At 32.4% G+C, this 12,507-nt stretch overlaps 1 protein-coding gene across 1 annotated transcript in view; it reads left to right on the top strand.

The window, feature by feature from the left end:
• Positions 1-12,507, top strand: part of LOC145326023 (inactive dipeptidyl peptidase 10-like) — a 154,082-nt gene that overhangs the window by 119,416 nt on the left and 22,159 nt on the right. The window contains exons 18-22 of the mRNA XM_080169120.1: positions 1,435-1,518; positions 8,039-8,136; positions 8,443-8,494; positions 8,868-8,971; positions 10,111-10,175. Coding sequence (XP_080025246.1) covers positions 1,435-1,518; positions 8,039-8,136; positions 8,443-8,494; positions 8,868-8,971; positions 10,111-10,175 — 403 coding nt within the window. The remainder of the gene's footprint in view (positions 1-1,434; positions 1,519-8,038; positions 8,137-8,442; positions 8,495-8,867; positions 8,972-10,110; positions 10,176-12,507) is intronic.

Genomic DNA, 12,507 nt, shown 5'->3' with positions numbered 1-12,507 from the left:
GGAGCGATGTAGGGGCCATCAAAGTACAATGTAATATAAATATCAAGAAGGAGAGATGAAGGAGCGATGTAGGGGCGATGTAGGAGCGATGAAGGGGCGATGGAGGAGCGATGTAGGGGCCATCAAAGTACAATGTAATATAAATTTCAAGAAGGAGAGATGAAGGAGCGATGTAGGGGCGATGTAGGAGCGATGAAGGGGCCATGGAGGAGCGATGTAGGGGCCATCAAAGTACAATGTAATATAAATTTCAAGAAGGAGAGATGAAGGAGCGATGTAGGGGCGATGGAGGAGCGATGAAGGGGCGATGGAGGAGCGATGTAGGGGCCATCAAAGTACAATGTAATATAAATTTCAAGAAGGAGAGATGAAGGAGCGATGTAGGGGCGATGTATGAGCGATGTAGGGGCGATGGAGGAGCGATGTAGGGGCCATCAAAGTACAATGTAATATAAAATTCAAGAATTAGAGATGAAGGAGCGATGTAGGGGCGATGTAGGGGCGATGTAGGGGCGATGTAGGGGCCATCAAAGTACAATTTAATATAAATTTCAAGAAGGAGAGATGAAGGAGCGATGTAGGGGCGATGAAGGAGCGATGAAGGGGGAATGGAGGTAAAGGACTATGGAGGGGCGATGGAGAGGCTATGAAGGAGCCATCATGGGGCTATAGTATAGCCTCTTATCATAAGAGGCGATATTAACGCCCCTTCAAAGGAGCTATTAAGAGGCCATGAAGGAGCTATAGCATAGCCTCTTATCATAAGAGGCGATATGAACGCTCCTTAAAAGGGGCTATCACATCGCTCCATATGATAAGAGGCTATGCTATAGCTCCTTGAAGGAGCTATAGAAAATCATCGCCCCATATGGAGCGATGTCATGGAAAGGACTATACCCGGGAAGTCTGCTATTCATGATAGACTGCTGATTTTTGTTTGTTTGATAATACTCCTTTCTAAAGAGAATCTTGAGGTGGATTCTTAAAAAATGTTTGCCCCATTAATCGCTTAGTGGGCAAAATTGTTTTCGTTAAAAAATCCACCAAAGTCACATTAAAAATCTACAAAAATTAAACAAAATCATAGAAGGGTTATTAACATAAGATTTTACTTAATTTTTGTAGATTTTTTATGTGACTTTGGAGGATTTTTCACGAAAACAATTTTGCCCCACTAAGCGATTAAAGGGGCAAATTTTTTTTAAGAATCCACCTCTGATTTTTGTTTGTTTAAGAATACTCCTTTCTGAAGAGAATCCTGAATACAACTGAACATCTGCTTAATGACCCATTTTGTCCATTTCTCCATCCATAGTTTTTCTGCGATTTGCTACGTTTATTTATATATGAAAACTATTGAAGCATTTCTGAAGTACTAATAAACTGTAGGTCTAGCAAAAAGAAATATTAATTATTGTTTGTATATTAAACTAGAAAGAGGAAGATAAAGAGAGTAAAGAAACGCCCGCATTTATACTGCTTGCACCAGTCAGAGATGGAGCTAGCGGATATTTTATGGTAAGTTATGGCATGTTAGTATTGTACTATCTATTTCAAACTCGACATTTAGAGTCCTAAATCATTTAAGTACAATTTAGAAACGATAGAAACTATATCATCATTGCCAAAAAGTTTGTATCTTCATTTTCAAGAGTTATTCTATTGACTTGATTTTTTTTAATATAGATTCATATGACAATTAGGTATACTATTATTATCGTAACATTTCTTTAACAAAGTCCTAAACTGTAATTTTGTCATTTCCATACCAAAAATTTGCGTTGTTACCTAGTTTTTGTCGATGTTCTACACTTATATTTTAACTTAAATCCTAATAACTAATAAAAGTGTGAAAACTTGACTGCTAAAGGTTCCTCAATTGTTTTGTTATTTGTCATGAAATAATTATAATTAAAGGGGAGTGGGAAAAGGCTAAGTCTTCTGAAAACTAAAAACATTAATAGAATATAAATCTACTAGCGGCTTCGCCCCTAGCCTCTAGCCTCTAGGGGCTTTGCCCCAAGAGGTAATTAAAGAAAAAAAAATAATTACCTCTGGATATGCCCCAACAAATTCAAATAATTAAAAAAAAATTAGTACCTGATGAGAAGCCCCCACTCCACCACTAATTTTAAATAATTAAAAAAAAATTAGTACCTGATGAGAAGCCCCCACTCCACCACTAATTTTAAATAATTAAAAAAAAAAATTAGTACCTGATGAGAAGCCCCCACTCCACCACTAATTTTAAATAATTAAAAAAAAAATTAGTACCTGATGAGAAGCCCCCACTCCACCACTAATTTTAAATAATTAAAAAAAATGGGGGTGGGATTTTTTCATTTTTTAGGGGGGTTGGGGGTGTCCAACCCCCCAAGAAAATAGCCTAAAACCACCACAGGACCAGTATGTATATTCCCTGAAGAGTAGAATACGATCGGTTCAGTGGTTACAGAGATCTTAAGGGACGGACAGACGGACGGACAGACATCATTGTACTTTGTATTATAGATAAGGTGTAGGTCTCGTAAGGGATACGAGAAAAAAAGAAAACTTCTCCAAAGATAATGGACACAATTAACTCATCTGTAGAATAAAACTATCGGTTGAAATGTTTGAACACTCAACAGAATTAAAGTTTAGAAAAAGATTTTTTTATATTTTTGGATAAATTTCATATCTTACTGAAATTCATAATACATTTCTGTTTTTTTTTGGTTGATTCATTGAAAGTTTTTATTAGTGATTATATAACTTTTTGCCTATAATCATAAATAAATGATTTTTGAACGCAAAAGATAATAAAAATCAAGAAACTAAGAAGGATTTTTTATGAACCCAATTAATGTTCACTTTGAAACATTAACAAAAAACATTTCATTGTATATGAAATAGTTATTTTAAAATTCATAAATCCTATGATATGAACTCTGCAGAAAAAATATGTATATTAAATTTATTCCTGATATATCACCACAAAAAAGGTTATTAGTTATAGATATATTAGGTAAATAAATTACTTATTTTAAATTCTGAATAGCAATTTTGCCAAGAAAAGGAATAATCAGTCCAAAATGTATACATCTAGATGAACGAGTAGTACTAAATATGGAAAGAACTTTAATGTGTATAATAGATTTGAAATCTGCATAATATTTTAAGGATTTTTTTTATAAAATTCGTTTTTTATATAATTCTTTATTTAATAGCGCAAATACAATTTAAGTTAATAAATTTTGACCAAAAGGATAGGTGGATTGGAAACTACCTGCGCTCTAATTGGTTGAATGATGTACGACACTTAAGCTTCTTCAATCAGAGCGCAGATAGTTTTCAATCCACCATTCACAGATGTCAAAATTAATCAAACTTAAATTGTATTTCCGCTTTTAGAGTAAGAATTATACAAAAAACGAATTTTATAAAAAAAATTCTTAGAATTTGATGCAGATTCAAAATCTCCCTCTAACATTAAAATTCTTTCCAACTTATGTATCTTATTAAGCATGTCAAGAAAGGGCAACAGATAGCCAAAAAATAATCAAAACACTTAAGATTAGAAATATGATAGTCCTGGTGGCTCGGTTATCGAGAACTTAACAAACAAACAAAAAGCAGCTTACAACTTTCTATAATAGAATGTAACTTATAACCTTACTTAAAAACAATTGCTTTTATATTTCGCCTTCGTCAAAGAAAAGTTTTAGTTGGAAAGAAAATAATAAGACAAGTTGTTTTACAACTATAGTTAATCTATTATTAAACAGTCACATAGGAATAGTTAAATGCTCATTTCAAAATAGATTTAGACTATTGTATAATGTAGCGCTTTCCTCTTAAATTTAATGATAACTCTAATTTAGGAACATTGATTTCGATTTTTTGTTATTTTCTGTAATGAAATTGAAAAAAAAGTATTTATTATAAAAGGTTACCTATGGTAAGGTAAGGGTTTGAAGGGTTAGGGCCCCGCAGGATTAGAGATCCCAGCAGGGTCCAGAAATATTTTTAGTAAAAAGGTTTTATTTCATGGTTTTTTTGGTATCACTTTATTTCTGTTTATTATATAACATTATTATAACTTTTTTGTTATAACTTTGCTTTAACTCACTTTCTTATACATTGATTAATTATATTTATTATTAAAACAAGGATGACAACATCCATAAAAGCGAAGCTCTGAAACGGTAGGACAAACGAACATTAACACTTGTATAGTGTCAGAACTGAATAATCAGAATATAAATGTATAAAAGTCGAATCAAAATTGTAAGTAAATTTGTTGAAAAGGATAATGTTTATGGACATACTAACATTTTTAGGACTTGATTATAGAGTTGTTTCGCTTATAATATTATTCTTAGTTGTCCCAGGAATCAATATACCATTATAAGATCAATCGGTTGATTAGATCACAAAAAAATTTGTTGAATAAAAAAGTAAAAAAATCAACATGTTTAAAATGGAAGTGCGGACATTCTGGTAATGATTATAGAGTTGCTACGCTTTCTAAATCGTATCTAACTACTAACGGAATCACCATGCAAAGTTTAAAATCGATAGGACAATTCTAACATGCCTAAATTAACGAAAAAAGCTATCCATCTGTGACGGACGGACGGACGTACGGACGGACTGACGTACGGACATACGGACGGAAGTACGGACCGACCCTAATTATAGAAAAGCTTCGCTTTTAAAAAACTACTATAAAACTGTTTGACAATGTATTCATTTATTGAGCTGAACGCTATTACAGAAGGGCGGGGAGGGGGGCTTATATTTCCCCCCCTCCCACTTCTCAAGTATTTTTATTGATTAATTTCATACTAATAATTAAAACTTTTCAAACAATAATTTTTATCTTTAGATGGGGTAATTTTGTTTATCGCCAATTAGTACATACATCAATTTATCGTCAGTTGTCTTATCCCTTAAGATTTCTGAGGTGGATTCTTTAAAAAATTTGCCCCACAAATCGCTTAGTGGGGCAAAATTGTTTTCGTTAAAAACCCACCAAAATCACATTAAAAATTTACAAAAATTAAACAAAATCATATATTAATAACCCTTCTATGATTTTGTTTAATTTTTATAGATTTTTAATGTGATTTTGGTGGATTTTTCAGGAAAACAATTTTGCCCCACTAAGCGATTAGTGGGGCAATTTTTTTTAAAGAATTCACCTCTGGTGTAGCTGCATTATTTTCAATTTTATTATGCCGATCCAGGGATCTAATGGGACAAGACAATGGCCAATAAATTGATGTACATCCCCCAAGATTATACACAAAGTTAACCCTTCTGCAGATTACGATTAGTGGTTGAAACATTTTGACACACTCAACCAACTAATCAAAATTCAATAAAAGTCCCCAAAATTGTTAGGCCGACGGACAAAAAAACTTAATTAAAAAACATTAAGGACAAGTGTAATAAACAGCCCATTGTCCCCTCCCTCCCTGGTGCCCATCGTTCCTGTTTTATCCAGATTGTTTGGGGGGGGGGGAGGGTAAATACCCCCTCCTAGGGTAGGGGTAAATTTTAAATGGGGGGGGGGTAATCGCCCCATTACCCCCCCCCCCCTCTTGGACGTCTATGTTGACAAACTCCCATATTTTTGTGTTAATTAATTCCATGTTATTTAGGCACATTGTTATAAATCTTAAAATTTATGTATAACCATATTAAAGACATTTTTAAGTAATCATGATATTAAAAGCGTTGACACCCTTAATTTATATATAATATAAAGTAGCTTGATGTTTGTCTGTCCGTCCGTCCGTCTGAAGCTTAAGATCTCGGTAACCATTGAACTGATCGAATTCTGCTCTTCAGGGAATATGCCTACTGGTCCTGCAATGGTTTTAGGCTATTTTCTTGGGGGGTGGGACACCCTTAACCCTCTCAAAAATAAAAAAATTCCCCCTCATTTTTTTATGATATAGATGATGCCCGCCATTTTTTATAATTATTTTTATGATACAGATGATGCTCGCCATTTTTAAAAAATTATTTAAAATAGTGGTGGAGTGGGGGATCTCCAGGTAATAAAAGATGTAATTATACCTCTTGGGGCAAAGCCCCTAGAGGCTTGGGACGAAGCCGCTAGTTAATGATATATAGTGTTTAGTTTAGTTCCATATGATTCCAGTCCCCGATATTGGCCATAAACAATAAATAGTATAAAAGCGAAGCACTGAAACGGTAGGACAAACGGCCATTAATACTTGTATAGTGTCAGAACTGAATAATCATAATATAAATGTATAAGAGTCGAACTTAAATTGTAAGTAAATTTGTTGAAAAACTGCTGGATTCAGGGTAATGTTTATGAACATACTTACATTTTTAGGACTTGATTATAGAGTTGCTTCGCATATAACATTATGCTTTGTTTTTCTAGGAATTGATATACCAAAAATCAGATCAATCGGACAATTATATCACATGAAAATTTGTTGTTAAAAAAGTAAAACAATCGACATGTTTAAAATGGACGTACGGACATTCTGGTAATGATTATAGAGTTGCTACGCTTTCTAAATCTTACCTAACTACTAAAGGAATCACCATGCAAAATTTGAAATCGATACGACAATTTTAACATTTCTAAATTAATTTAAAAAGCTATCCATCTCAGACGTACGTACGGACGGACAGACCGACCCTAATTATAGAAAAGCTTTGCTTTTAAAAACATGGATGAGGAGGGGGCATTGTCGCACCAAGAAAAAAGTGGTATTCTTCCAATAAACATTGTTCAATAAACAATAGTATAATAGTACAACAAAAACAAAATATACATGGATTGAAAATTGTACAAATATTATCTTGTTGTCTGATGTGTGTTTTAGAGAAGATTCGGGAATAGTCCCTTTCGTGACATCGCACCTTAAGGGGCGATTTGTCGTCATATTTTTAAAATGGCTTTTTATAGGTTATTTTTGGTTAGGTTAGGTTATATTGGGTTAGGTGATTGGCCCCACAGGGTTAGAGCCCCCCGCAGGGGCTAGAAATAGGAGAAAACCTACTGTGAAAAATACAAAGAATCGCCCCATAAGGTGCGATGTCACGAAAGGGACTATACCCGAAGATTCTTTCCTGCATAGAATGCTGTCTGTATATAAAATTTTTCAGGGTGAAAGGGGACATTGGGCTGTGAATTATATTGGTATCCAATGTCTCGTAGACAGTGTTAGTGTCCAAACTTTTCAACCAATAATTTTAATCTACACAAATGATGACACTATTCGTTATCATTGGGGATATTCATACATTTTATGTTTTTGTCTTATCCCCAAGATCCCTAAAACTTTTAATAATCCTTTTTGGGATTAAGTGTTATTATTCTTGTCAAATACTTGCGACATTTAATATATCAACATATTGTCATATGTTGATAAGAATATATAAGTCATTTGTAATAATATTTCCAGTGTGACAATAAATCCGATTAATTTCTGTTGTATTAAAACCAGTTCTAAGTCATACTAAAATATTATGAATCATAACGTAATATAGAGAATTTTCCGCGGATAATAAAATCAAATCTATAGGATTTATTCTAGATTTGTTTGTCCAGACCTTAGGCCCATCGAGTCAAATAAACTGGAAAAAATTCCATAAGTTTTGATTTTACTATTCGTGGAAAACTATCTTTACGATCGACGCTTTAAAATTATTATCAAACAAACACAAAATATTATGAAGCAGCATTGCAAAATTTATTTTAAAATGAGGATTTTTAGTGCTTAACAGGCATTTTGAGGTAAAGCACACAATACCAGGGATCTAAAGGAATAAGACAATTACCGTGAATTGATGTAATTAAAATTACCTCTTCTGTAGATTAAAGTTAGTGGTTTAAACGTTTGAACACTCAACTCAATCAATCAACAAATCATAATTTACAGAAGTCCCCAAAGTTGTAACGAATAAAAAAAGTTATTATAGGACTTTGGGGACTTGTGTAATAAACACTCCATTGTTCCTTCTCTCTCTGATACAATATTCTTATTAATTCTATATTTTTCAGCATCTTGTGTTGGTGGAATCAGGGAAAAGAAGGGCTTTGACAATCGGAAGATATACAGTCAATCAAATTTTACTCTGGGATCAAGAAAATAATACAATGTAAGCAATTAAAGTCTATTATTGACTGTTATATGAATTGTTGAACAGTAGAGACCCTATTCGTCTGCTAGCAAATTGCTTTATGTTCTTTTGTAGGACTTGGCTGTGTTAATATATCTGACATTAATAGCTGATTTCAAAGCCCCAAATACTGAGTAGACACAGATTCTCAACCCCGTGGGTAGAGTTACATTTATAGCTCGTGCCCCCTCTATTCTTATACCTTAGGGAGATACAGTATTTTTGCTTAATTGTTATTTCTCTTCTTGCTTTTTAAAAATGACTTACTCTGTATTTTGTTTTCAGATATTTTACAGCAGTAGAGCAAGACAGACCAGAGGACCAACATATATATAAGGTAAATCATGTTTTAGTATCTTTATGAATTATATTCTTCCTTTTACATGGTTTTAAGCTATTTTTTTGATCTCTATGTTCCCATTTAAATACAGAGATTAGAGATGCAAGGTACCTAACTACTAGTATAATCTAATATATTAGGTTGGTGTAAATCCAGTTAGTACAACCTCCTATCCAACCTGTATCTCCTGTGCATCCAATATAGAGATTCAAGATGCTAGGGACCTAGCCACTAGTATAATATAAATTTATATTAGGTTGGTGTAGATCCAGTGAGTACAACATCCTATCCAACCTGTATATCCTGTGCATCCAATATAGAGATTTAAGATGCTAGGGACCTAGCCACTAGTATAATATAAATATATTAGGTTGGTGTAGATCCAGTGAGTACAACATCCTACCCAACCTGTATATCATGTGCCTCCAGTTTACCAAGACTTTGTTCATATACCCAAGCTACTTTCCATCCAAGGTATTCTTTTACATAAAGTAGCAAGTTTTTTTTTTGAAGCTTAAGATCTCAATAACTGCTAAAAAACTGGTTTAATCTTATGATTGTACATTTCTATATTCGTAGAAAGCTGGATATAATACGATGCTAGACATAGTTTTTTCGTATGGATGAGAACCGGTTCCTATCCACCGAATTCGAATGAATACGAGAAAATGATTTAAAATTTGTAAACAGCTGTGGTGGAGGAGATAATGAACTGTAAATTTTCACTAGTACCTTTTATGAACACATTCTCTCATTTTATGGCTCAAAAACTTTCGGTACTTTTTATAAAATCCTGATTACAAATTAGTAATATCCAAACTTATCAATCAATAATTTTAACAGAAGGGGTAATTTTTTTCTTATCCCATAAAATCCCTGGTATCTGTATGTATGTATATAAAATGATATTTCATATTTCCCTGGGAAAAATATGTTTTGATGCTTTAGAAATTATTTCAATGAACACGTAATTTATCACAAACCTAAAATAATTAATGGTTTGCTAAAGCAATTAATTTGATATTTGTATTAATAATATAATTTTGTAAGGTATATTAATTATACTTATTTTATCTGGATCACTGATACCCCATAGTCGGAGAATGTACATATGAGTGTAAAAAATACAAGAGAAAATAATTACTTAAGTACTACATCTAGCTAAGAGATGAATTAGTATTTGGTTTTAAAATATCTTTGTTTAGTACATTTTCATGAATAAACCTCTACTAAACAACCACATATGAACAGAGTAAATACTATATTTAATATGAGTATATAGTTGCCTGTCATCTAGCACTTGAACAAAATATTTCAAGAGCAATTAATACTTTTAATATGTATGTAAGAGTATAATCAATTAAAGGAGGGAAGAGACATTGAACTGCAAATTACAGTTTTATAATCATGTTATCTGAGTCGTTTGGACACAAACTATGGGTAATTTTATTGAATTTTGATGTTTATTTTGTGTCCAAACTTTGTCACCAATAATTATAATCTGCAGAAGGGATAATTTTGTAAATCATTATTAGGGATATATATCAATTTATCGTCCATTGTCTTATCCTTTGAGATAGATGAATTAAATAATCATTTTATATATGTTTTAGGTCAGAGTATTGGTTGCTACACTGCCTCGGACCAGCTGTTCCTTACCACGCTCTTATGCATAAAGGTAATTATTGTTAGGAGCGCAGCTACCCTATTACTAGGTATGTCCGTATGTCACTCAGACTATTGGTTGCTGCACTGCCTTGGACCAGCTGTTACCTACAACTTTCTCATGAATAAAGGTAGAACCTTTTTATTTGTAAATGAATCTACATTTAAATTAAGAAAAACTCGACATATTTTTTTCCCACGTCTATATTTGACTTTTGAAGTTTTTAAAAGTTCAATATTTGATAAAAATGGACATGAAAAACTTAAAAGGGGCATTTGCACATGAGAAAACAGAGTTACCAAATTATAATTTAATCTCTTTATTTATCTAGTCCGGAGCCGGAGCCGTTTTTTTAACGAAAATTATGGCTCTAGCTCCTGCAAAATATTGCTGCTCCACGGCTCCCGGTTCCGGCTCCGCAACAATGCTCCTCTCCTTTTTAATTAAAAAAAATTAGTGTTGGGGTGGGTGTCCGGGATTGCTAGGCATTTTGAGAGCAGGCAATATGTCTTTTATTGTAGAAATGCTTCGCTTTCAAAAATATATGAATCATTTGTCATGTTTTAAATCAATAGTAGCATTCTATCATGTTTAAATTATTGAAAGACTGTCAATCCTACATAATTACGCAAGGAAATTTATAATTTTGTATGAGAAGCTTTTTAATTACTGGTTTTCCTCAAATAAATTAATAATACTAAATTCTCAAAAGACTTGACGGCATAATAATAGTAAATCCACGAATATAGAAAATGTAAAAAAACGGTTCGCTTGAATTGAGAAAACTGAGGTGAATTCTTAAAAAAAAATATTGCCCCACTAAAATTTATCTCTGTTTAAATGTTTGTGAATTCTATTCTATGTTACTTTTAGAGAGGGAGGGGATTAGACTGTAAATTACACTGGAATCCAAAGTGATAATTTCGTTAGTTTGGTACTGATTTTTTATTTGCTATTTTAAATATTAATTTCTTGGATCCAAACTTATATGTCCAAACATTTCAACAGACAAAGGGGTTATTTTTCATTTTTTTATCTCTTTATCCCTATAAAAATGTCTATAAAGTATGATTGTAAACAAATAGACCATGGTCATTTATTTCTAAAAAAGCATAGCTACTCTATAATTAGTTTAGGTTCTAGAAAATATTTTGGTACAATTTTAATTATTTAAGGATTTTTACCTATAGAATAATTATTTGTTTATTTAAAACTTGTCGCGTCGCACCTAGAGGCCTCCAATCTAAATTTAAATTTTAGATGATAATTTTTTGGGGGGGTTGATTGCGATTTATTTTAGAAAGGTATATATGTTCCCTGCCCTAAAATAGTTTTTATCCTTCCCTGGACCTTTGAGAAGCATCACATAAAGAAGAACCATATCGGTTTAGCCGTTAGCGAGATCCTAACAAGTAAACAGACATCCTGTTGCTAAGATAAGGATAATGGGTTGAATATTTCATACTTTTTTTCATTATTAATTTATAATACCCTTGTGAATGCTTGTTAATTATAAGGTTAACAATATTGATAGATTGCATGAATAATGTTTTATCAATACAATTATTAATTCATTGTTTACTTTTTCTTTTCTTTTTATTAAGATTTTCCTTATTTTTTGAAATAATAAAAGCTTTTCTATAGTTATCAGGGATAAGGGATAGGAAACCTGGCCATAAATTAGGTCTCGGCCTGGTTTTGAAAGGGATCATGCAACTTTTACCATTTGCCTAATTTAATGACCTTACTGGCGGACGGCTCATATTGGCTACCGCTCTAAACCAATAGTGTTCTGTGATTTGGGCTTGTTTTGTATCAACCAATCACCAATTGGCTCCGCCAATTGGTGATTGGTTGATACAAAACAAGCCCAAATCACAGATGGCGGAAATTTTAGAAGCAGACAATTATAGAAAAAATAATGATTTCGTCTGCTACGAAAAAATAAATATAAATGGTGTTAGATCACATTAGTTTAATTATTAAATCTGCTTAGAGTTAAACATTAAAAAAGGGCCACATAGAAAAAACAAAAATAACGGGATTATTTTTTTGGAAAGAAGGTAGCTACGAATTTTCATTTGGTAGTTTATAAATTAGATGTTGTATTTTGAATTTAAAAAATTTAGTACGGAAATGATACAACACCTTCACCCTAATTTTTGTACAATACAATACAGTACAGATATATCATTACATTATATCCAGTATAGTATCCAAAGAACTTGATAGAATGTTACCCAAGTGCATATTTATTTATTTATTTTCAATTTTAATTAGCAATGAAATTTTCAAATAAAATTTTTACTCATTAATAAAAATGCAAATAATACAAACTAAAATC

The sequence above is a fragment of the Acartia tonsa genome, chromosome 1, assembly GCF_053477335.1.
Source record: "Acartia tonsa isolate MP-2025a chromosome 1, ASM5347733v1, whole genome shotgun sequence".
NCBI classification, from domain to species: domain Eukaryota; kingdom Metazoa; phylum Arthropoda; class Copepoda; order Calanoida; family Acartiidae; genus Acartia; species Acartia tonsa.
This window is presented reverse-complemented; position numbering and strand designations above follow the sequence as displayed.